Here is a 22,394-nt window from a genome sequence, read left to right on the forward strand (position 1 = left end):
GGATTGTTGTAAAGCGTTCGTAAAGCATCTTCTACCCTGTATGTTTTTATAAAATAGTTTATAATTTTTCCTTTTTTTTTATGTACCTTTATGATAACTTTTTTATGACCAATATTTTATTTTTTTTTAATTTGAAAAATAAACTATAAACTTCATTCTAGCTACCATAATATTTTTATGTAAATCTTCGAACAATTATATAAATAAATAACTTGCTGATACATATTTTTCCCTATTTCAGGATGCAGATTTTGCCTTACAGGGTTGTGTGGTTGCAGCCATTTTGTGAGCATATCCAACAGGTAAGCTGGCATAGCTCCAGCTGGACTGAGCGCCCTGCTCCCTCATCACCATAAAAAAGTCAAATAACCACTCCCCGAAGGGATCAAAAGCAGTCACAGCTAAATCAAACTGTGAAAGAGGTGGTTACTCAACTCAGACGACTAAAGGGAGGCCCTCATGCGAGAAAACTCCAAAAAGTAGATAAACACTCGACAAAGAAACTAACTCATAGGTAAGCTGCAAAAATTAGAATGGGTTTATCAAGGACGAGTAGTACTATGAAGGGAGAGGATATTTAACGGCTCTTCACCTATCCTCCTCCTCAGATTCCTAGACTGTGTTAAGTTTGTTTGCGGTGCAGATATCTATGGTTATCTTGGGATACGTCCCCGATTATACACGATATCTTAGGATAGTCGTTCCGGGGGATAGAACCCCATGATACCCTACGGTAATTCTCTTGTAATATCACTCTCAGAAATATACAGTAGGAAGCTGCCTAAACGAACTTCCATCAGGACGTCATGGCTCGAGCCCAAAAACAGATTTTTCCTACGTCAAAATTCATTGTATTCATTTTTATAAAATGTCTATTCAGAGTTAGAAATGTTGGCTTGACCATATACATCTTTATTTCAGTATGAAGTCTCATTCTGGCAATTTAAATAGTTACCAAGATGTTCATGATCCATTACAGTGGTTTCCAATTACATATATTAGGTAAATACTATTTTTCACCATTATCTCCAGCAATTTGTCCCTTTAACCAACCATTCAAGGATCTGCCATTACAATGATTGGCCCTGAAACCCATTTATATCATACCACACATTTACTTATTCAAAAAATTTTGCTTCAGCTTTCTTATGCACATAAAGTCGGTATATTTTCCTCAGATGTACTGATAATTAAGTCTGAATAGAGTGAAAATCTGTCATTTGACACTTTATCAAGTGTTTAAAGTATTTGTAATCAAACTTCAGTAAACAAAAATTATACAAACAATGAAAAACTCACTTGACCAAAATCAAGATTTGTTGATACAACAATCTAGATATATTGTTACAAACACCATAAAATAGAAGGATAAGAAAATAATCAAACAAAACTTACAATGTGTAAACTTCTTAATATCCTTTATTACACGGCAAATCAAGATATCATAAACAGCAAAGCACCAGAAATTTTGTTCATTGCCAATGCCAAGAGAAGTCTGCATATATTCTGAAAAATTTATATAACTTAAATGTGGAAAATTCCACCAAAACCATCTGCATCAGCACTAAAAAAATATCATAAAATTTTTTATTAAAAACCAATGAAAGTGCTTTTGCATTAAATGACAAATTTAAAAATATAAGTAAAGCTTCTATTGTTTAAAATATAAAATAAGTAATGCCAAGATGATGACCAGCTAGTTAAATATATGGTACTGTACTTGTTGGTTAGGTTTTCTTTGCTGCAACAGATTGGTTTTCTGCAAAATGGACTTCAGCTCATCTAATCTACAGTTCATTAGAGGAGATTGCAGGAATGCCAAATTTATGTCCCCATTTCAATGCAACAGAAATTTTTGGTGCTTAGGCCTTATACCTAACAGGCAGAAGCACATGTCATGGAACAATCGAAGAAACTAGACTTAATACAGCGGTATTGAAAAGAAATAAACCTTTACTACATGAGCAATAAGAAATATTCTATTAATAGATTTGGGTATACAATATTCTGTCTAGTTCATCAAAGTACAAAAGTACCATCAAATTTTATGCTCTACTGGTACAATAATTTTCACTGCGTCTAGAATTTACACTATTAATATTTTCTTTGCTCTAGCAAAAAAATTTCACCCCTTATTCACAATACATAATACAAACTATACAAAAAGTCCTTTCCTCACCCAGCCCCACTCCTCCTCTGACCCTAAATCATTCTTCCTTAAAAACAATAAGACAAATGATGACTCAAAACCAATAACAGACAGAATTTAAAAAAAAAACAATCCTATCCTACGGGAGGAAGAGGGGGGTTGGGTGTACCCATCGACAATCACTTTTTCACTTTAGCGGCTAACACAGTGGATTTCCTTTAACGGCTTTTACTAACCAGTTACGCGTGGCTTAAGACTAAATAATTGGCCTCTTCGCTTCTTTACATAATTCACTTTTATATATAAATTCTAAGTCTTGCCGCACAATGAAAATGGTGATATTTTCACTTAAGACTATGTGTTTGTCTATAATGGTTAACACACGAGTCGTAAAACATCCGTTAACCTCTGACCCCAAATACCTCTGGCTTATAAAGCCACTGCACCCAGAATACATGGCCAATGTCAAGAGCACAGCAACTTCAACCTTACGGGGGAAAAAGTAAAAAAATGAAAAAAAAAACCAACCTGTCTTTTGTACGGGCTGGAGGCAACTGGTCCTCCAACATGCAGAACTGCACATAAAAACATTAGGAAAGGCGATTTCTTAAAAAGAATCCCAATGCAAAAACCTTCATTGATCTAAAAATTACTCGTACAAAGAAACGGTGAACGTATTTAGGATTCCTGAAGTGATAAAAATCAAAATTCTAATGCCATAAAAAGTACTGTCTAAACAGTTGCTGACTCCAGGGGATGAGAGGGATGTCCCGACTAAGCTTTACGGTGGAATGGCTTGTGGCATCACACACAATACGCTTTTATTCTTCAACTTTCTTCTCCTCGGCTTCGGTTTTCTGAAAAGACAAGCTAGTTACAGGATTTTTTTCTTCACAAAAATACTTAGTATAAATGCAATTACACTTATTCTTCCAAGACAATTTTCTCTAAAATAAAACTAGTTAGTGAAGCCTGTATTAGTAGCCGATGAGGAAAATATTAGTAAAGTTACAACTCCATCAGCCATGCTAAAAGAAAAAATACCGAAATTACAAATATATTTCTATATACAAATAGTACTATATTTCATCAGTAGGCTTGGTAACTAATTAGATGAACTTGTATAAAAAATACTAGAAATATATGCCATGAAAAACTTACATCATAGGAACTTTGTAGAACAAGATATCTGTAATAAAATCATTACTTAAAATAGTCTGTTAGAAGTTAAGTCAGTCCCAATAGTTCATGATGCTAGCTGCCAAAGCCTCAAAAGATTAACAGAGGATAGTTAATCTATTCCCCTAATATCCAATGTTACCAAAGAAAGTATGATTTCTAAACCAGAATAGACAAATGCTGGAAAAATTAACTTTCTGGAATAACCTTGTTAGTAAAAGAAATTTTTTTTAGTAAATAGAACACCACTGTACATAAAAATAAAAATTTTCTAGTCAAGGTTGATAATCATGCTAAAGTATTATACGGGAAAAAAATGAACAAAGGGAAGTCAATAAATGCAAGGGCACACACTACCTCTCTTAAAAGCCCTTACATACCTTCCCCTTCCTCTGTTTTCCAGACTTAGGTTTAGCTACAGGACCTGCAGCTGCTTCAAGAACCTACCAGAGACAAAGTCGAGAAGAGAACAGTCAGAAGTATAGTACAGTATATAGTCAAGAACCCACTCCAATCAATCAATCCCTCGCACAATATAGATTACTAGTACACAAAGGCATGCGTTACTACTGATGAAGCAAGATCATTGTAGGTAAAAAAGCAACAATACAATAAAAAGCACAAGAATAAGAATATGTAAGAGGAAGCAGCTTTTTTTTTTTTTTTTTTTATTTTGAGTATGAAGGAAGATTTCAAGAAAATTAAATGCACCATCTACCACACAGTATATACAGCAAATTTCTCTTGTTAATCAATATGTACAGAAAATGTGAGTAGTATGTACACTAGGGCCTATTTATTGCTAATGCAAATTTTAATTGCAATAAGGCTTATTTTAATTAAAATGGAATAAAAAAGAATTTATATAAATAGCAGGGGATTTCAAATAGGTATACCAAATTAAAATTTACATTAAAAGTAATGTTTATGTAAAAAGACCACATATTAACATCTAAAGGGGGGGGGGGAGGCAGAACAGATGAAACTAGCTCCTCCCTAACTTCTTTCCCTGCATGATCCCAATACAGTAGAAGTTTTAAATTATGTAATTCTGGATGTGGTGCAGCAGATTTGGTTGTTTCTCACCTGTTGTGTGGTATCCTGATCTGCACTCTGTTCTGATGTCAACTCACTGGACGGAGTATTTTCGGATTGTGTTGGTGTGGTTACTTCTTCAACATGAGCAGGCTCCTGAACAAGGCTTTCCTCCACAGAAGCAGGTTCCTGAGCAGGAGTGCTTTCCTGTATTACAGGGGTGCTCACTTCAGTAGTAGGAGTGCTAACTTCTATTACTGGAGTACTTTCTTCAGCTGCAGGGATATCCTTTACAGCTGAACTCTCCTGACTGACAGCAGCAGTCTCCTGCTCAGAAACTAATTCTGCTACTACTGGGGCAGCCTCTGGTTCAGGTGCCTTCTCTACTGCAGGGGAGGATTCCTCCTGGACTGGGGCAGGTTCCTCAGGTGCTCCCTGCTCTGGCTGAGACTCAACAACAGGAGCCTCTGTAGTGGCAACGGTTTCCTCCACCTGATGAATGCACCCATGAGCAGAAGGCACACATGCACCACCTACACAACAACACAGCTGCACCAACTTTCTCTCTTTGTTAAAAGCATATGTATTGTATTAAGCCCAATGCTGGCTGCTGCTGCTGCAGTGTTGTTATGCGAGCTGGATCATATTTAAAGTAAAGACATTGCTAAGGAGATAAAAAAGCAAGGAAGTGTACATTGGGGATACAGTACTTGTGATTACACAGCACATAGTAAAGACCTCACAATACAATACTCAATCAGAAAAAGTACAGTGATACAGAATGCATACTACAAAGAAGCCACATTTATCCTAAAGACAGGCATGACAGTCTCCAGAAGAAGTTGAAAAAAAAAATGTGATGCCCATGTCAAGAAACAGGACCACAAAATAAGGGAACAAATTTAAATAAAAAAAAAAGTTAAAACATTGAAAAAGTGTTACTTGAATTTTTCAAATTCTTACCTCTGCCTTCTTCTCTTCCTTGACGGGTTCAGCAGCGGGGACTTCAGCTTTTGTCTCAGCAGGGGCAGCTTCCACCTGGGAAAAGTTCAACCTTCAATAAAATCTCAAGCTATGATATGGAGAAATCTACAAAGAGCTACAAGACAAGAAACTATACATAGAGGAACTTTACACGGCAAGCAGAAAGTTTTTTTTTTTTTTTTTAAGGAATCTATACACAAAGTATTTTGAAGTAGGATTTTTATACTTACGCTGAAAATGTATTAAGACAACTGTGGGATTTGTTACACTTATCAATTTCATACCTTAATTCCACAGATGTGCACCACCGCATTCCAAACCAACTGTTTAATGCAATTCTATTATTCAACTAGAGTAAACTAACAACTACAGTAATTTAAAGAAATTCTAATTTCCATTAAAGCCTAAGTCATCCAAATACAAATATTTCATGACTAAAGCTACTAAATGGGAATCAATGAGGCAAGCCCAGCTAAAGAGCTTAAAAATCCCAGGTACCAACACTAAATGCCAAAACCAGATAAAACTAATATTGGATCAAGATAAGATTTAAATCTTCACAGGCTTTAAAGTTGTCCTACAAAAATTCTATCTAAATTCACCTTCTCCTCTTCTTTCTTCTCTTCAGCTGGTGCAGCAACTTCTTCAACAGCAACTTTGGGTTCCTGTAAAAATTAACTTTTTGGGCAAAGGTTCTCTTGTTCAAGTACACCCCCAATCCAAATTGGCCAGAAAGTGGGAGAAAGGAGAGCTAGAAAATGCTTAAGCTAAGCAAATCAATGCAAGCTTTCATAATGTGTACCTATTTTGCCTTTAGTATTAAGTTTTGTCAAAATAGTCAGCAAAAGACTGCTCAGAAACAAGAATTACATTTTAATGGATATCAACATTTCATAATATCTAATCCTAGAGGAAATTTATAATAGTTTAAAAGTTTCAAACATCAATCAATGGAGTTCTAAATTATAGCTTTATTTTGGAGAGTCAAGTTATAAAAATTTAATGTAATGATAAAGGATTAAATTATCTTCAAGTATGAATATACAGGAGTTTTAGTGAATTACAAATAATAGCGTAAGCACAAAAAGCAACTTTACCTCTGTCTGTTCAGTGGCAGGTGCAGCAGCAGGGGCCTCTTCCTTTTGTTCCTAAGGTTAAACAGGGCATTAGCCAAAATAGCCTTTTAAGAAGGAAAACTCCAACTCTTTTGCCGAGCATTGAGCAATAACCATCCATTAGTATAAACGGGAAAAACTTTTGTACATTTAACACCTCTTCACAAGACAGCAGTGCAAGGAAACCATATTACAAATTAACGTGCCACAGATACAAAGATGCTACAAATACCATAGATTTGAACCTTTATATCATTAAACTGTATAAATTTAAATTCTACAAAGGTTGGCATCATATTTAACAGCTAAAATTTATACTGGAAAGGCTTCCTTACACTAACAAAAATGGTAATTATTCTTTTACATTTAAGTTTTAATAATAAATACCTTACATATTAATTCATGATGCGGTTTAAAGAAAAAAAAAAGAAAATAATAAGGCTTCCCGAGTCAGGTTGGGAGGCCTTTATTCTATGTTATATTAAAGAACCCAACGTGCATATCCCTTAAGCTAAAAAAAAAAGTGGAGGGGGAATACCACTGATGGCAATATAAATAGGATTCAGGCAACAACTTTTTATTAGAAGGTAAATTCGCATGACATATGGCAACCTACTCACGGTGCATTAGAACATTTTAAACTGCAATAAGACTAATACTAGAAAATTCCCATGTTAACTGTGTAGTCTTAAAATATTGTTCCAAATACCAAAAGAAAAGAACAGGTATATAGAGTTCTGTCACCTGTGTGCTTCCTCTGGCTTGTGTCTCTCGAGTCTGGTTGGTCTACTCGCACACTTCTACAGCAGTTAGCAGGACATAAAACTTAATCATGATAAAGGGGAGGGGATGAGAGGTCTAAATACTGGGACAGTTTTTGAAGAAGCACCCAGGAGGTAGACAGTTACTCCCAGACGAAAGCTTAAAAAAGAACAGAACAAAACCCAAAAGGAAGAAACTATAAATACTGCAGAAATACAAAATAAGGAACAAAATTTGAAAAAATTAAATAAAATAAGTGAGCAAGAGATGTGTTCCATGGTGATGAAGACCTGTTTGGATGTAAATTTCTCTTCCAGGATCAGAGAGTAGGTTATAGTGTATGTGACATGTACCTGATTAGTAGGGGGTTGGCAGCGGTCACTGGTCCCATCGGCTGACTCCACCCTTTTTAAGTCTCCACTCACGCAACCCACCTCGCTCACCTTTACAAGCTCTGACATGGCACTCTCCGTGCTTTCCGTCACACATGAAGTCTCAGTCGCATTAATCTTTTCAGTGTTAGTGGAAACTTTGGATTCTACTACTGTTAGCAATTCCTCTACTTGGTCTGAAGACCCTTCAGTGGTTTTGCTTACAATTTCTTTCTCAACACTGTCAGAAACTGTAATGAACTTATCACTAGCTTGAGACTTTACTACTGTTACAGATTTCTCAATTGAAAAGGAAGACTCTTGAGCCAATTTACAATCCACTTCTTTAATTTCAATGTTATTAACGTGGGAATTTAATGTCTGGGTCTCCTCAATCAAAGACGACCCTGATGAAGCCTTAGATTCTTCTTCAATTCCCTTGTCAGTGTTAATGTCGGAAACTTTGGACTTTACTACGGTTAGTGATTCCTCAACTAAAGGGGTAGTCTTCACTCCTTGGGATTCTTTAATTAAGGTATGATGCTCTTCAGTGACTATGTTAGAAACAAAACTCTCCTGGTTAGAATGTGATACCTGAACAACCTCCTCAGTTCGTGCAAATTGGCTTACTTCAACAGCAGCAGATTCTAAAATGGGCGCGGATTCATGGACGGGTGTGGGTTCAACAGCAGCAGGTGCTTCAACAGGCATTGGCTCACTTACATCAACTGGAGTAGCAGATTCAATAGCTGGAGCAGACTCTGGTTCTGCAACTGGGACGGGGGCAGATTCAACAACTGGGGCAGACTCTGGTTCAACTACTGGGGAGGGTTCGTCCTCAACAACTGGGGCAGGCACAGATTCAACAACTGGAGCAGGCTCCAATTCAACAAGTTGTTCTACTACTGGGGCAGGCTCTGATTCAAGTACTTTTTCAGTTACGGGGGCTGACTCCAGCTCGACAATTGGTTCTGGTTTAACTGGGGCGGGCTCCGATTCAATGACTGGGGCAGGTTCCGATTCAACAACTGGGACTAGCTCTGCTTCAACAACTGGGGCAGGTTCAGATTTAATAACTGGGGCTGGTTCCGATTCAACAACTGGGGCTGACTCCGATTCAACAACTGTAGCTGGCTCCGATTCAACAACTGGGGCGGGTTCTGATTCAACAACTGGGGTGGGTTCAGATTCAACAACTGGGGCGGGTTCTGATTCAACAACTGGGGCGGGCTCAGATTCAACAACTGGGGCGGGCTCAGATTCAACAACTGGGGCGGGCTCAGATTCAACAACTGGGGCGGGCTCAGATTCAACAACTGGGGCACTATCAATAACCACAAGAGGCTCTGCTTCAGCTACTGGAATTGCTTCTACAGGTACAACCTCTTCTACCACAGGCGCAATGTCTTGGGCTTGAGGTTCCTCCGAGGGTGCTGGAGCTGTAGCCTGTTCAATGAAAGCATCATTTGTATTGTAAGTATCAGCAGTATTCTCAGACACTGTAGGCGGGAGGGTTTCCAGAGGATCCTTAGAAGGCTCACTGTGAGGGGAAGCTTCTGATGCTACATCAACATCAGTGTGAGAGGGAGCAGGAGAGGCCTCAGACTCCGAGACCTGTTCGGGCTGAGCGAGGGGGGCAGTTTGGTCGGCCTGAGCCTCAAGGGGGGTGGGGGGTGGGGTGGCCGGGGGAGGGGGGACGCTGATGGGTGGAGCTGCCTCGGATGACGCCTCCGGCAAGCTCTAAAATAGGGGCAAGTGGTCAAAGGTAAACATACCACTCATCCAATATTAAAAACAGATGGACATGTTAAGTCCTCTCCATGTTAAAGCCACCCCCAATTAATAAAAAAAAAAAAAAGCAATTGAAATGTGGTCAGTGAAATGCCTTTCCATTAAAGTAATTAAAAAAGGAGAGAGATCCAACCATTCAAGAGCTTTCATACAAAATGTAATACATCTCCAATAAATTTGAAATTCATTAAAGTATAAAGAAGTGAAATAAAAATATTCTTAGTCTCTTGAAGTACTGTACTGAATTATTATGCAATACTATATCAATAAGCATTAAGTAAGCACTTTGTACTTTACATGCTATATCAAAAATACTAGTTTCCTTACTAATATTAATTTTCAATCTTTAATAATTTTTAAGATTTAAAATCAAAACCAGATTCAACAAGCTACACCTTTTGTAATAAAATTCAACAATTTTTAAAACTTGTTAGTAATATAAATTCCACATCATGCTGCACAGAACACCAAGTTTGGTAGTTAATTTGAATTTATTTGATTTAGGAAGATAAAAACATTGACAAAAATCAAGTACACACTGTAACAAGACTGCTGCATTTGTAAGTCAAACGCATATTACAACATGCAATGGCAGACAAATTCACAGGGCGATGCTCGTTTTGCAAGAATAGTTTTTTCTCTTATTTTGACTTAGGAACCGGGGTTACTTCACTCTTCTTTCATCCACAACAGTGCCAATAATGCCACGTGATTAATAAATGTGTACCATGCAAGAGGGGTTTTAAATGAACAGTGCAAGCTCTGGTGAAAGTTGCGAGGGCTATGGGAAAGTGTGTCCCTAACAAAGACAGGCCCACCAACATACATCACCAATAGCTTCTGATTTTGCTATCCCCTTTCATCTTCCTATGTCTAATTGGAGACATTTATAGAAGCAAATCACTTCTTTAATTTGAATTGCATTACAGCATACAAATCCCTTGATAGTACAGGAAAAAGAAGTCACATCCATTAATGCAATGCTATCCAAGCACATACCACCAATAGGTTGAAATTTTGTGTTATCCACATCCTGCACATATTCGGGCAGACGAAAGTTCGGAGAATGGGTCGAAGGAGAAATAAAAAACCAAAAACATTCATGCACACAGTAGGAGGTAAAATTTTCATAAAGGGAGGAAAGTGGGGTTTAATGAAAAAAAAAAGGCCATAACTAATAATCACTACAGAATCTCTCAAAGCAAACAAACATTTTTGGCATCATGGACAGCATTACATAAATGTCCAAATTCTATAACACTCCAAATAGGGTTCCAGGAACACATTCACTCCACAGCATATTAGCTCAACGAATTAATGTAGGCAGCATCAAACCGTAAGAAATTGTTAGGAGAATTTTATTACCAAGAAAAACATCCATCTATACAGGGTTAGTCAGAACATAAGAGGAGACTTATGATAACTCAGCAAAGATACAATATACAAGGAAAACATACATAGGGCTCATACTGTTTGTAAGTGTGCGTATACACCAACCAGTTGCTGACGATCACTTGCATTATATTAAAAGGCGCAGCACTGCGTGTACATTAAGTTAGTAGTTACAGCAAGGATTATATAAATGTATAGCTATCACAGGGTTCTGGCACAGCAGGGAACAGGAGAAGGTAGGGAGTTCGGTAGGTTACAATGTTGCAGTTAAGACAAACAGCCATTGTATATTTAAATCAACACCACAAGTCTGAATTCTGTCCAATAATACACACGCTAGGTTAACAGGTTTTAGTACAATAGCAGCAGCATTACACACACTATATATGTATACATATATATTTTTATATATATACAATATATATATTATATATATAATATATATATATATACATATATATATATATTAATTCATATAATTTATATATGTATTTATAGTATATATATATTTTATATAGAAATATATATGTATTCATATATATTTATATATATATATATATATATATATATATATATATATATATATATATATATATATATATATATATGTAGTGTATGTATATACACAAAATAGTAGTCAAGAAGTCACGAGAGTCCCGCTTGCGAGAAAAGGCTGTAAGGATATGCTGGAAAAGGATATTTTCAAGGAATAACGGGATGAGTTCCATCTAGGATGGATAAGAAATCAAGAGGGTGGGAGGAAGAACAGAATTTACCTCCTTAACAGGCGCTGCCTCTTCCTTAGGGGCTTCCACTACAGGGGCAGCTTCCTTCTTCTCCTCCTGGGCTGGAGCGGCGGCAGCAGCTTCTTCGGGCTTTTCTGCTGGAGCAGCAGGGGCGGCATCAGCTGGGGCAGCCTCCTCTTTCTTGGCCTCTTCTTCCTTTGGTTCCTCAGCCTTGGCCTAAGTGTGTAGAAACGAAGAAAACAGTTGGTCATCTCCGGTGACACTACGCCTCTATAAGCGCAATATCAAGACTAACATTACAACGCAGATTTATCTGGTCATAATAAAATTTAAATTCAAAACCTCCTGTCATTCCACTGACTGAAGGAATGTCTTAGACAAGTCTAAATCTAAAGACTTTCATTGCCAAAAAAAAAAGGTCTGTTGTAACATCATTCGAAATTAAAGCGGACTTCGAATAAATAATACTGTACGACTTAGTTGTATTCTATAATAAAACTATTCTACGGGGGATAAAAGAAAAACATTAGTAATGGCTAAAAAAAAACCACACCGTGTACTGTACAATGATAGCACAGATATTCACAAATATTTTTCAACCGTATATCTATTTCTTCCACGGAACTGCCAATTGACTGATCAACTACTGTACACCAACAGCCGATTCTTCCCTTACACAATTATATCCCCTTCATGAACGGCGGTCTGTCCGAATTCTAGTTCACACTAATAGAACGTCGTAAAAAGATACGTAAAATTCCTTATGTATATAAATACTATAAATACCCTGGTCTTGCGGCCATAAGATTACCGGCAACAATAGTCAATATACAGTAATCTAATTTTGAAAATCGTAAAAGTACAAAGAACGTAACATATACAAACAGAAAAAAAAGGTAGATACAAAAAATTTAAATTACAATTTTCCTGAGAGAGAGAGAGAGAGAGAGAGAGAGAGAGAGAGAGAGAGAGAGAGAGAGAGAGAGAGAGAGAGAGAGAGAGAGAGAGATATTCGCTACGCAATTTCAGCGTCTTGAATGACAATTCCTAGTTTAGTCTATTCAAGAATTATGGCTTTCCAGTTAAGAAAAATAATTAAATTAACAACATATCGGTTAGAAATTTGAACCTTTTTACCAAGACTACTACAAGTACAAAATTACTCTCCAATCCCAAGATGGCGGATGCACGAGACATACCGAAGCATCATCCACAGAGGCGGACGGAAGAGATTCCTTATTTAAAGCTTCTCCACTTTCTGGTTCCTCTTTGGGCTTCACTTCAGCTACAGAACCTTCCTCTTTGGAGGGTTCAGCTGCAGCAGGAACAGTTTCGTCCTTAACTTCGGCCGCAGCAGGAGCAGTTTCCTCCTTAACTTCGGCCGCAGCAGGAGCAGTTTCCTCCTTAACTTCGGCCGCAGCAGGAGCAGTTTCCTCCTTAACTTCGGCCGCAGCAGGAGCAGTTTCCTCCTTAACTTCGGCCGCAGCAGGAACAACAGTTTCGTCCTTAGCTTCGGCCGCAGCAGGAACAACAGTTTCGTCCTTAGCTTCGGCCGCAGCAGGAACAACAGTTTCGTCCTTAGCTTCGGCCGCAGCAGGAACAACAGTTTCGTCCTTAGCTTCGGCCGCAGCAGGAACAACAGTTTCGTCCTTAGCTTCGGCCGCAGCAGGAACAACAGTTTCGTCCTTAGCTTCGGCCGCAGCAGGAACAACAGTTTCGTCCTTAGCTTCGGCCGCAGCAGGAACAACAGTTTCGTCCTTAGCTTCGGCCGCAGCAGGAACAACAGTTTCGTCCTTAGCTTCGGCCGCAGCAGGAACAACAGTTTCGTCCTTAGCTTCGGCCGCAGCAGGAACAACAGTTTCGTCCTTAGCTTCGGCTGCAGCAGGAACAGCATCTGTACACTTCATATTGAGTCTCTCTCCTTCAGCCCTTTTGAATGGTTCCAGGACAGTTTCAGCACTTACGGGTGCTGGGGCATGTTCGCTTACACCGTTTGTTGTTGGTGCTGCAGCATCATGGTTTTCAACAGTCAAGGAATCCATAACTGCACTAAAATCAGACTCCAAATTATTATTATCTAGATCAATTGTGATCAAAAGTGTCTCTCGTATAGCACCCAGGAAGCTGTACTCGCCGGGAACGATCTCCAACTGCAATCCTCCGTTCGGGGGACCCAAATTTTAAGACTAGCCATGCCTCCTCTCCCCCCAAAACGTCACAACAGCCTCTCACAACCACCCCTCCCCCCGTGACTTTTGCTGTATACTCAATATGCTTGGTTCCAACAAAAGTATGCCCCGCCTTACCAAAGAAAGCCACGCCTACCAATCTACCAAGGGCACATATAAGTTATATATAGTTAAGGTACAGAAATCCCTATTACTGATATAGCAATGCTGAGAGATTCCAACAAATAATTCCTGGCAACGTTAATAGTCATTCATCTACAAATTTACGGTCTTGAGAATTATGGGGTTCTGGTTTAGAAATCCTCAACTCTACACGGACGTAAATTTACAAGTATAGGTCTTAAAAGTTTTGCTACCTCCATAATAGTAAATGACCGAACTGATAGAAAGAATAATTATCAGTAATACTAGAAAGAATAATTATCAGTAATACTAGAATGAATAATTATCAGTAATACTAGAAAGAATAATTATCAGTAATACTAGAAAGAATAATTATCAGTAATACTTTAAATCTGCACTTCTAAAAACTTTCAAGGGGAGAAAAAGTACATAGATTGGTACCCCACAAAGCTGAAATGAGAAACAACGGGTAGGACGACTAAGAACAAACCTGGTATCCATATCCTTAATCACGCAAAAGAATAAATATAAATGTAATAAGTAAATTATGCACTTCTAAAAACTTTCAATGGTGGAAGAAATTAGTACATTGGTACCACGCTAAATTAAAATATGAGAAAAACAAACCTAGTATCCATATCCTGAATCGCCAGAGGGCTCACACTTTTTCCATGAGGGCATTCCGTGAAATACGAATATTACTCAGATTGATTATAATAAAAACTAAGAGGCGTACCAGTAAGAGAGAGAGAGAGAGAGAGAGAGAGAGAGAGAGAGAGAGAGAGAGAGAGAGCTCTATGGATGGCTAACAAAGGTTAGGCCTCTCGAAAGCACACACATCTGGTCGAGGGTAAAAGGAAATGGTTGTGTAAAAGCACATCTGGATAAGCAAGGGGAGGGGAGAAGGGGAGGGGACAGGGGGGGGGGGCAAGGGGTGGTCAGGAGATCTGTCAAATCTCTCTCCCCAACACACCCATTTTCTCCCTCAGAACTAAAAGACAGATCGTGTGGAAGAAATGTTAATGGAAGATACAAACGCAAGATTACACGAAACATAGAGGATAGACTTTTCAAGAAGTTTAGATTAGATGCAGCAAGAGGTTATAAATTGTGGGATAGTCTCTCAAAAGAAAGATTAATAGATTTAAACCAGTCAGTGGTAGATCAAAGATTTTATATGAAGTAATGGAAGGTAACAAATTAAGTTAAGAAATTTTTGTAGACAGTTATGAGCAGAAGATTTGGAATTCAATGACAAGTGTAGGAAGATGCTAAATATGTTCAGACACCGGGTACACGTTTAATTTTTAAGTTCAGTACTAAAACTACTTTAACATATACAAAACATAAAATGTTCCTCTGTCACCCGTCGGCGGGCAACTTCAAGCATTACATTTTAAGTGTATATAAATGGGAGGTGGCATCGTATTTCTAATGAATACGAGAAAAAAAAAATCTTCACCTTAGGCGTATTGTTTAAAAACTTTGATATATTCACTAAAAATAAGTTATATCAGCATAATGCCTACCTGCAAAAAAAAATCAAAAGGAGTGGTATAAGTTCGCATGCCAGAAGACATTAAAGTCTAGATTACATTGAAATAAATCAGCATCTTTGCTCCCATTCACAGTTATCAAGTAATACTAACCTTGTGGGCTGACTATCTTTACTGATGTAGTCATGTGAGGCTTTAAGAGCATGTATACAGCCTGTATGGCGAGACGCCCTACTTGACGAAGAGGGGTGTATGGAGGTTTAGAGAAAAAAAAAAAAAGGCGGGGCAGTAGGCTTAGATAACATTCGGGTAGGGAACAAATGGAGAGGGGGGAAGGGGAGGTAGGATACTAATGCCCCGTCCCTTGGATTGAGAAGAGATTAGGGTATGGGATGGACTTACCCTAAAACCGAACGGCTCCGACTTGACTCACGTTCACAAATTCCAGCGGTTTTTAGGATTCTATTTTTTTAAATGATTACACATGCAATGAAATTTAATTTCAAACCAGCTAGAAGCTTTAACCAATGCCCTTGCAGTATTTATATTGATTAAATTGTACTAAACTTTCGCTACTTTCGTTTACAAGAAAATTTCAATTTCATTGAAGGGATTCCCTTGTCTGAAAATTTTTTTAATAGATGTATGATGACTATTCCATTAATATTCCGTGGCGGGTAGACTCCTTGCATAACCAAATACAGCTTTTAACAAACATTTTCCAAGAATATACTATAGTCCATTTCTTTTAGCGAGGCAGATTTGCACAGACTCGCAAAGGTGCCCTTTTAGCTCGGAAAAGTTTCATCTTTTCCGACCAATCAGCGATCAGGAAACGTTTTCCGAGCTAAAAGGGCATCGCTAAAAGAAATTGACTATAGGTTATGTTTAAAACTAAAAAAAAATAATTCCAAGTACAAAGCCAACATCGGAGTAGGACAATTTCCTTGAAGTTATTTCTAATTTAGTAAAATTCAGTGTTAATGTGCATGTTATGAACATGCGCGGTAAATGTTCATCAAAACTTCCTACACTTAGATCTCTGCAGTATGACCAACACTACTACCTAGTCCACAACGCCCCCCCCCCCCTCTACAATACGCCATTCAGTCGCCTTACGGTTGGTCTGATGGATATAGGGTATTTTTGGGGCACCAGGGTACAAGGGTCAGGAAGTCACTCTCTCTCTCTCTCTCACAGAGAGAGAGAGAGAGAGAGAGAGAGAGAGAGAGAGAGAGAGAGAGAGAGAGAGAAAGAGGCGGGCCCTCCATACTGAATTTCTAATTGTCCGAATAACTTCGGAGTAAGCCTCTATATAAAAATTTTTGTTTGACTTTTCCTTTTCAAATCTGGTTGGAAGCCAAATAATAAATACCCCAATTAGCCCATTACATTATGTAGTCGTAACAACACTAGAAAGCTATTGGCCTTCGTTCAACTGCAGACACGCAATAAGTAGCCCCCACGTGCAGAAATTAAACAAAAAATTCTGCGGATGAAGGTTATGGCAGTATCAGCTCTGCAAAAAAAAGGTAACCTCTCGTCTACGAGAAGGGAAGATATCAAGCGGAAGTGGTACGAAGCCAAGGAATACATGACTTTCAAAGTGATATTTTTGGAGTCTCATCAGCATAAGTCGCCAAACTTCGAAATAACTATCTGCCCAAGGTAAAATAATTAGCACTCAAACGACCGAGAGAGAGAGAGAGAGAGAGAGAGAGAGAGAGAGAGAGAGAGAGAGAGAGAGAGAGAGAGAGAGAGAGAGAGAGAGAGGTTTGCTAAGTTAAAATTTGATTAGGATAAAGTCAACCAGCAGCTTTTCAGGAGAGACATCCATAGAATCTTAAAACATCCACAGGCACATTCATCTGAGCGGAGGGTCTAAGAAACCAGTATGCACTTTCCGGAGGAAACCAGTCAAAAATATATATCTCGGGCTTAATGCTTTCAAATTTTACCTACGAGTTTGCATGCACCAGACATTGATTACTGTCTATTGCTAAAACCGTTCTAGGAATATACATATTAAAGGTTTAAAAGCCGTACTTGAATGGCAGAGGCAACGGGCAGTGACAATGCCCTAGAGACTGACCACATGCATAAGATCAGCACCCAAGAACCACATTTCATCTAAGCTAGGAACAAGGAGGGCCAGTCAATGGCTGCAGATGACAACATGTAAACCCCAATCCTTAGCTCACAAGGATGGTGAGGTAGCAGACAGGAAACTATCCAACTTGAGCGGGACTAACCAAAGTTATACCCTACTGACAGTGTACCGAGGGACGCCAGCTGTAGGAAATGCTTTAGGTACCCTAGCAAACAAAATCTATTTATGGCCTACAAAACCTGAGGTCATTCAGTTGTGCCACCACGGAAAGCTACTAAGAGGAAATAGCAGCGGCTAGACAAAGAAAATGTCAGCAGAATGCGATCAGTCACATCTAAAGCGGAACTCCGAATTAAATGTTGCTACAAATTGTGCAGCCAACAAATCGTGTTGACAAATAAAGTTAGATGGTATTAAATCATTGATATATATACTGTATGCCTATTGTTTAAGTTCTAGAGCTTCAAAATACTATATAATAAGCTCCCACTAGACATCCGGATGACTGAAGATACCAATGCTTTCAAGAAGAAACCAAAAACTAAAAGTGCTTCGATAATGTGGATTTCACAATAAACGAGCAAGATGCGGTGTAAAATGCAAAATGCCTTAGAAATGACACGATAAAGTCTGAAAGTAGGGTTCCCCTGCAGTATTGGACCAGAAAAACAAGCTTTAAAGTACCTTTAAATATCTTTAGCATGAGCCTTCGGAACAAAAATTAAAATCTAGTACACGCATGTAGCTTTCTGACTCCTCTGAGACATTATGACCCGGCGGAGTGCCAGTTTTAAAGCCATGGTTTGTGTCCAACTGCAATAGATTTTAATACGATAAAAAACCGACCCAACCACAACCTCAAAGGTGCCAAAGGACTACAGTAAAATTTCTAAAAATCTAAATGAAAAGAATCTAAGTGTGCAGCTAAAATATAATCGGACTCTACAAACCAAAACAAAAGAAAATAATGCCACGTGTGTAGTAAATACCACTGGCCACACCTCGTTGAAGTAGAGCGTCTCGTGATAAATCTTTTTTTGAAGGCATAGCCTTTGAAAAGGAAGTAGTAAATTCCCTGCCGCCGGGGTTGAAGAGGGGGGGGGGCAAATTGACAAATTCAGAACATGCAACAAGACCACATTGGATAGAAAAAAAAATATTCAGGGAGAAAACTGGCTCGAGTGTTTTAAAACAGACAAATGTAAAAGCTAAAACCTCGACAGGGTGGGGGGGGGGCAAAGATCTGAACAAATTGCTAAACTCAACACATTCAACAGGCCCGCATTAGTTATTTGTAATGACTAACAAAAATGCCATTATTTGTCAGGGAGAAAAATAACATTCACGACAGTGAATAAACAAATGCAAAAGCTAAAATCTCAAAAGGCTTCTACGAATCAGATAATTAAAGAGTTCGTTGCTAATAATTTTATTTACATAAGGTTAAGCGTAATAAACGAAAGTAAAGATTTCAAAGCAATAAAACATAGGAAAGAGTTAGAGACTTGAAAGTAACTAAACTTGCTTTCGCATTGCGAAAGGTGTATAGGGGAATATAGAAATTAACATTTAGGACACAAAGTTCACTAAACAATCGCCCATCCCCTTTAAAAACTAGTTTTATGTCATCAGTTCACTCAATACACTACGTAGTGAAAACAATCTAGGTTAGGAGTCGAGAACAGGACTTTTGATACACTAAAATATTTGAGAAATTTTTCTTTTCCCAACATTTATTAGTCTAGTGGAGGGGTACGGAGAGACGTCCAACTTTATTTCCTCCTCTTAAAAAAAAAAAAAAAAACTGGCTTTCCCGTCGTCATATCTTACCGCGCCAACATTTTATACACTGTATAGGTGACCTGCTTACATTCGTAGAGGTCCAAATGTGTACCGTTGCCCGTTCACATCCACGAAATATGTGATACATTGTCTAGATGTAATGCCCGCACGGACACTCACCAGAGGGGGAGGGTAGACCTCATTTATGAGTGAAATAGGAAATTTAGCATAATACTAAATTAAAAAAAGAAAAAGAAAATACGAAATTAAAAAAAAGAAAAAGAAAATACGAAATTAAAAAACAAAAAAAAGCATAATACAAAAATAAAAAACAAAAAAAAAAACAATACGAAATTAAAAAAAAATAACGCATAATACGAATTAAAAAAAAAAAAAAACGCATAATACGAAATTAAAAAAAGCATAATACGAAATTTAAAAAAAAGCATAATACGAAATTTAGAAAAAAAATTACGAAATTTTGTAAAAAAAAGTTTTACTCCAATGGCTGTTTTCCTAGTCCTAATCACACAGGGGAACCCTGTGCCCTACAATATTTGTTTCTCGTATAAAATCTTGGGTATTAGGTATTTAAGATTATCACAGCGATTACAGGGTTAATTGTCAGATCCACATTACCGAAGCACTTAGAAAAGAAAATCCTTCTGTTTCTTACTGAAAGCCTTACTACCAGCAGTCTTTCGGATGTCTAGTGGGGGCTTGTTGTACAATCTTGGGCAGTGTGTTTGAAAGCTCCAATAATTTGAAACTAACTACTCTCGTGTTTGCACGGTGAAGCAATGTCAAACTATTCTAGCTTTAATAGACAGACCGTGTAATTCACTTGGTACAGGAGTAATCCTTTCTTGTTGAGACACCATTTGAAAACCTTGCTCCTCATATTTATATAAGATACCAAGAACATTTGTGCGCACACGCACAATTATATACATACATATATATACATACATATATATATAATATATATATATATATATATATATCATATGTAATATAAATATATGATATAATATATATATATATATATATTATATATATATATGAGAGAGAGAGAGAGAGAGAGAGAGAGAGAGAGAGAGAGAGATGCGCCATTCAACATTTGGCTAGAAATAGATCTTCCAAGAATCTGCAATGCAAGTATTTTTCCCCAGACTTTACACTATTGACCCGGAAGCTAAGATACGACGAAGTTTGATGATTAAAAAAAAAAAAAACCAGGGCCAAGATATCATTAGGATGTTTATTAGTCAGAAGAAAAAATGAGATCTGCAAACTCATGTGCCGAGAGAGAGAGAGAGAGAGAGAGAGAGAGAGAGAAACGCGAACGATTAACAACGCAAATTGGCTACATATTCGCTTATAAACACCATCAAATGCAAATTTTGACAAGATATTAAAGTAAACATTCACAAATGGAGCCATAACCGAGAGAGAGAGAGAGAGAGAGAGAGAGAGAGAGAGAGAGAGAGAGATTGATTAATACCCACAAAAATTTTCACGTTCAAGGCCATGAATTACGCGGAAGGCTGGCAAAGTGTGGCACCTTTAGGTGCCATGATTAACCAGATTTACCATAGTTTATCACGAATTACAAGGGGGCCTCCCATTAGAGAGAGAGAGAGAGAGAGAGAGAGAGAGAGAGAGAGAGAAATTATCATATCAAATTTAGTTATTCTAATCTATTTTTGCGTCAATATTTTCTTGATTCCGTTGACGAAGCCCAAAATTTATGTAATCTAAATTCAATATCCCTTTTTTTTCTCACGTCATGAACCTTAAAATCTATGAACTTTGAAGGTACCTTGGTTGCAGATTACCCCTCTAAAACTAAGTTACAGTAATTTGGCAAACCCACAGGATACAGTCAAAAACTATGAACTTAGGCATAACAATAGCTAGCATTGACTTACTTCTATTCCTGTTGGTACAATTACGGGGGATTCCAAGACTACGATTGGGACTTGAGTTTCTGTAGCTCCCTTAATTTCTGGGGCGTCTGGGAGATATCCAGTTCCTCCATTAACGTCTGGGAATCCAAGCGATTTTTCACCACTTGCCTTGATTTCTGGGATTTTCAGTGATTCTGCATCGGCCTTAATCTCCGAGACTTCCTGTGATGTTTCTGTACCTTCTTTGATCTCTGAAGTTTCTGCAACTTGCTTCTGCAGTTCAGTGACACCTGAGATAGCTGTACTAGTTGTGGGTACATTGGCTATGCCCTCTCCGTTCAGTCTTCCATCATTCCCTCCGACATCGCTGATTCTTTGGCCATCATTAGAGGTACTTGCATCACTTAAGGACACTGTCAGAAGCGGGGTCTGTGGCTTACCAGGGGCTATAGCAGCTGCAGAATGCTCGCCAACATCTCCCTGTTGTCCACCCGAGTCTTGTGATAAATCCTGTGGCTTATGTACTCCTGTGGGAGACAATGGTGGACCGGCTATCTTCTGATCTTGGGCCACAGCCTCGTCACTCAGTGATGAATGGGAAGGCCGCCTCTTTACTTTCCCAGAAGGGGTTCTGGAAAGGGACTTGCGACGGGATGGGTCGGGTTTATCCTCAGGCTGGTGTTGATGGTCATGATCCTCCCCAGGGACAGTCAACCTATGCTGCTTCCCAATGGCCTGCAGGGTAGCAGACTTCTCCTCGCTTCCAAAGAAGTGCTTACATTTTAGGATGCCCCTAGGAGTCTTCGGGGTCCTAGGAGTCCTGACGGTGCGAGGAGTCCCTGGAACACCGAACCTATGGACGGACCAGAAGGTGCAATACCGACAGTCCGCAGGATGCGGCTGTTTGAAGGTAACGCCGACCATGATTGAAACGGGGGATGTTATGTCACTGTAAAAATCTTTCGTTCAAAAGAACTTATTATCGATCAATGTCTCTCAAGAGCGCTTCAGATGTTCCCTCACGCCACCACCGACATCAAATGTCTCCGTGAACTATCTAAAAGTCACTTCAAGGAGGCCTGGGCTTAAGAAGTCTAAGGTGTCAAAACAGGCAGTGGATTTAGTTCCGGTGCCTACCCCAGACAGGTTGCTAGTTGTGATGTCATGCTCTATAATTCAAGTGTTATTCGATACTCTTATAAAAAAAGATGGAGCATAACTCTACTGCCTAATTTCTATACCCAATTACTCCAGTAAACT

General features: G+C 38.4%; 1 protein-coding gene across 3 annotated transcripts; it reads right to left on the minus strand.

The window, feature by feature from the left end:
* Positions 1–1,391: 1,391 nt before the first annotated feature.
* Positions 1,392–22,185, minus strand: LOC137625947 (fibrous sheath CABYR-binding protein-like). Of its 3 annotated transcripts, none has more exons than XM_068356999.1 (8): positions 21,156–22,185; positions 11,555–11,740; positions 7,578–9,041; positions 6,445–6,495; positions 5,950–6,012; positions 5,327–5,401; positions 4,415–4,855; positions 1,392–3,006 (listed from the first exon to the last, which is right to left on the minus strand). In XM_068356999.1, the coding sequence occupies exons 1-8, from the start codon at positions 22,056–22,058 to the stop codon at positions 2,971–2,973; spliced, it is 3,219 nt and encodes a 1,072-aa protein (XP_068213100.1). In that variant the 5' UTR covers positions 22,059–22,185; the 3' UTR covers positions 1,392–2,970. The 3 variants fall into 3 exon arrangements, with proteins under 3 accessions (XP_068213100.1, XP_068213102.1, XP_068213101.1); XM_068357001.1 differs by having other exon boundaries at positions 8,226–9,041; positions 21,156–22,182; XM_068357000.1 differs by lacking the exon at positions 21,156–22,185 and adding an exon at positions 12,724–13,610.
* Between the last annotated feature and the right edge of the window lie 209 nt (positions 22,186–22,394).

This window comes from Palaemon carinicauda, chromosome 33, assembly GCF_036898095.1.
Source record: "Palaemon carinicauda isolate YSFRI2023 chromosome 33, ASM3689809v2, whole genome shotgun sequence".
Lineage (NCBI taxonomy): Eukaryota > Metazoa > Arthropoda > Malacostraca > Decapoda > Palaemonidae > Palaemon > Palaemon carinicauda.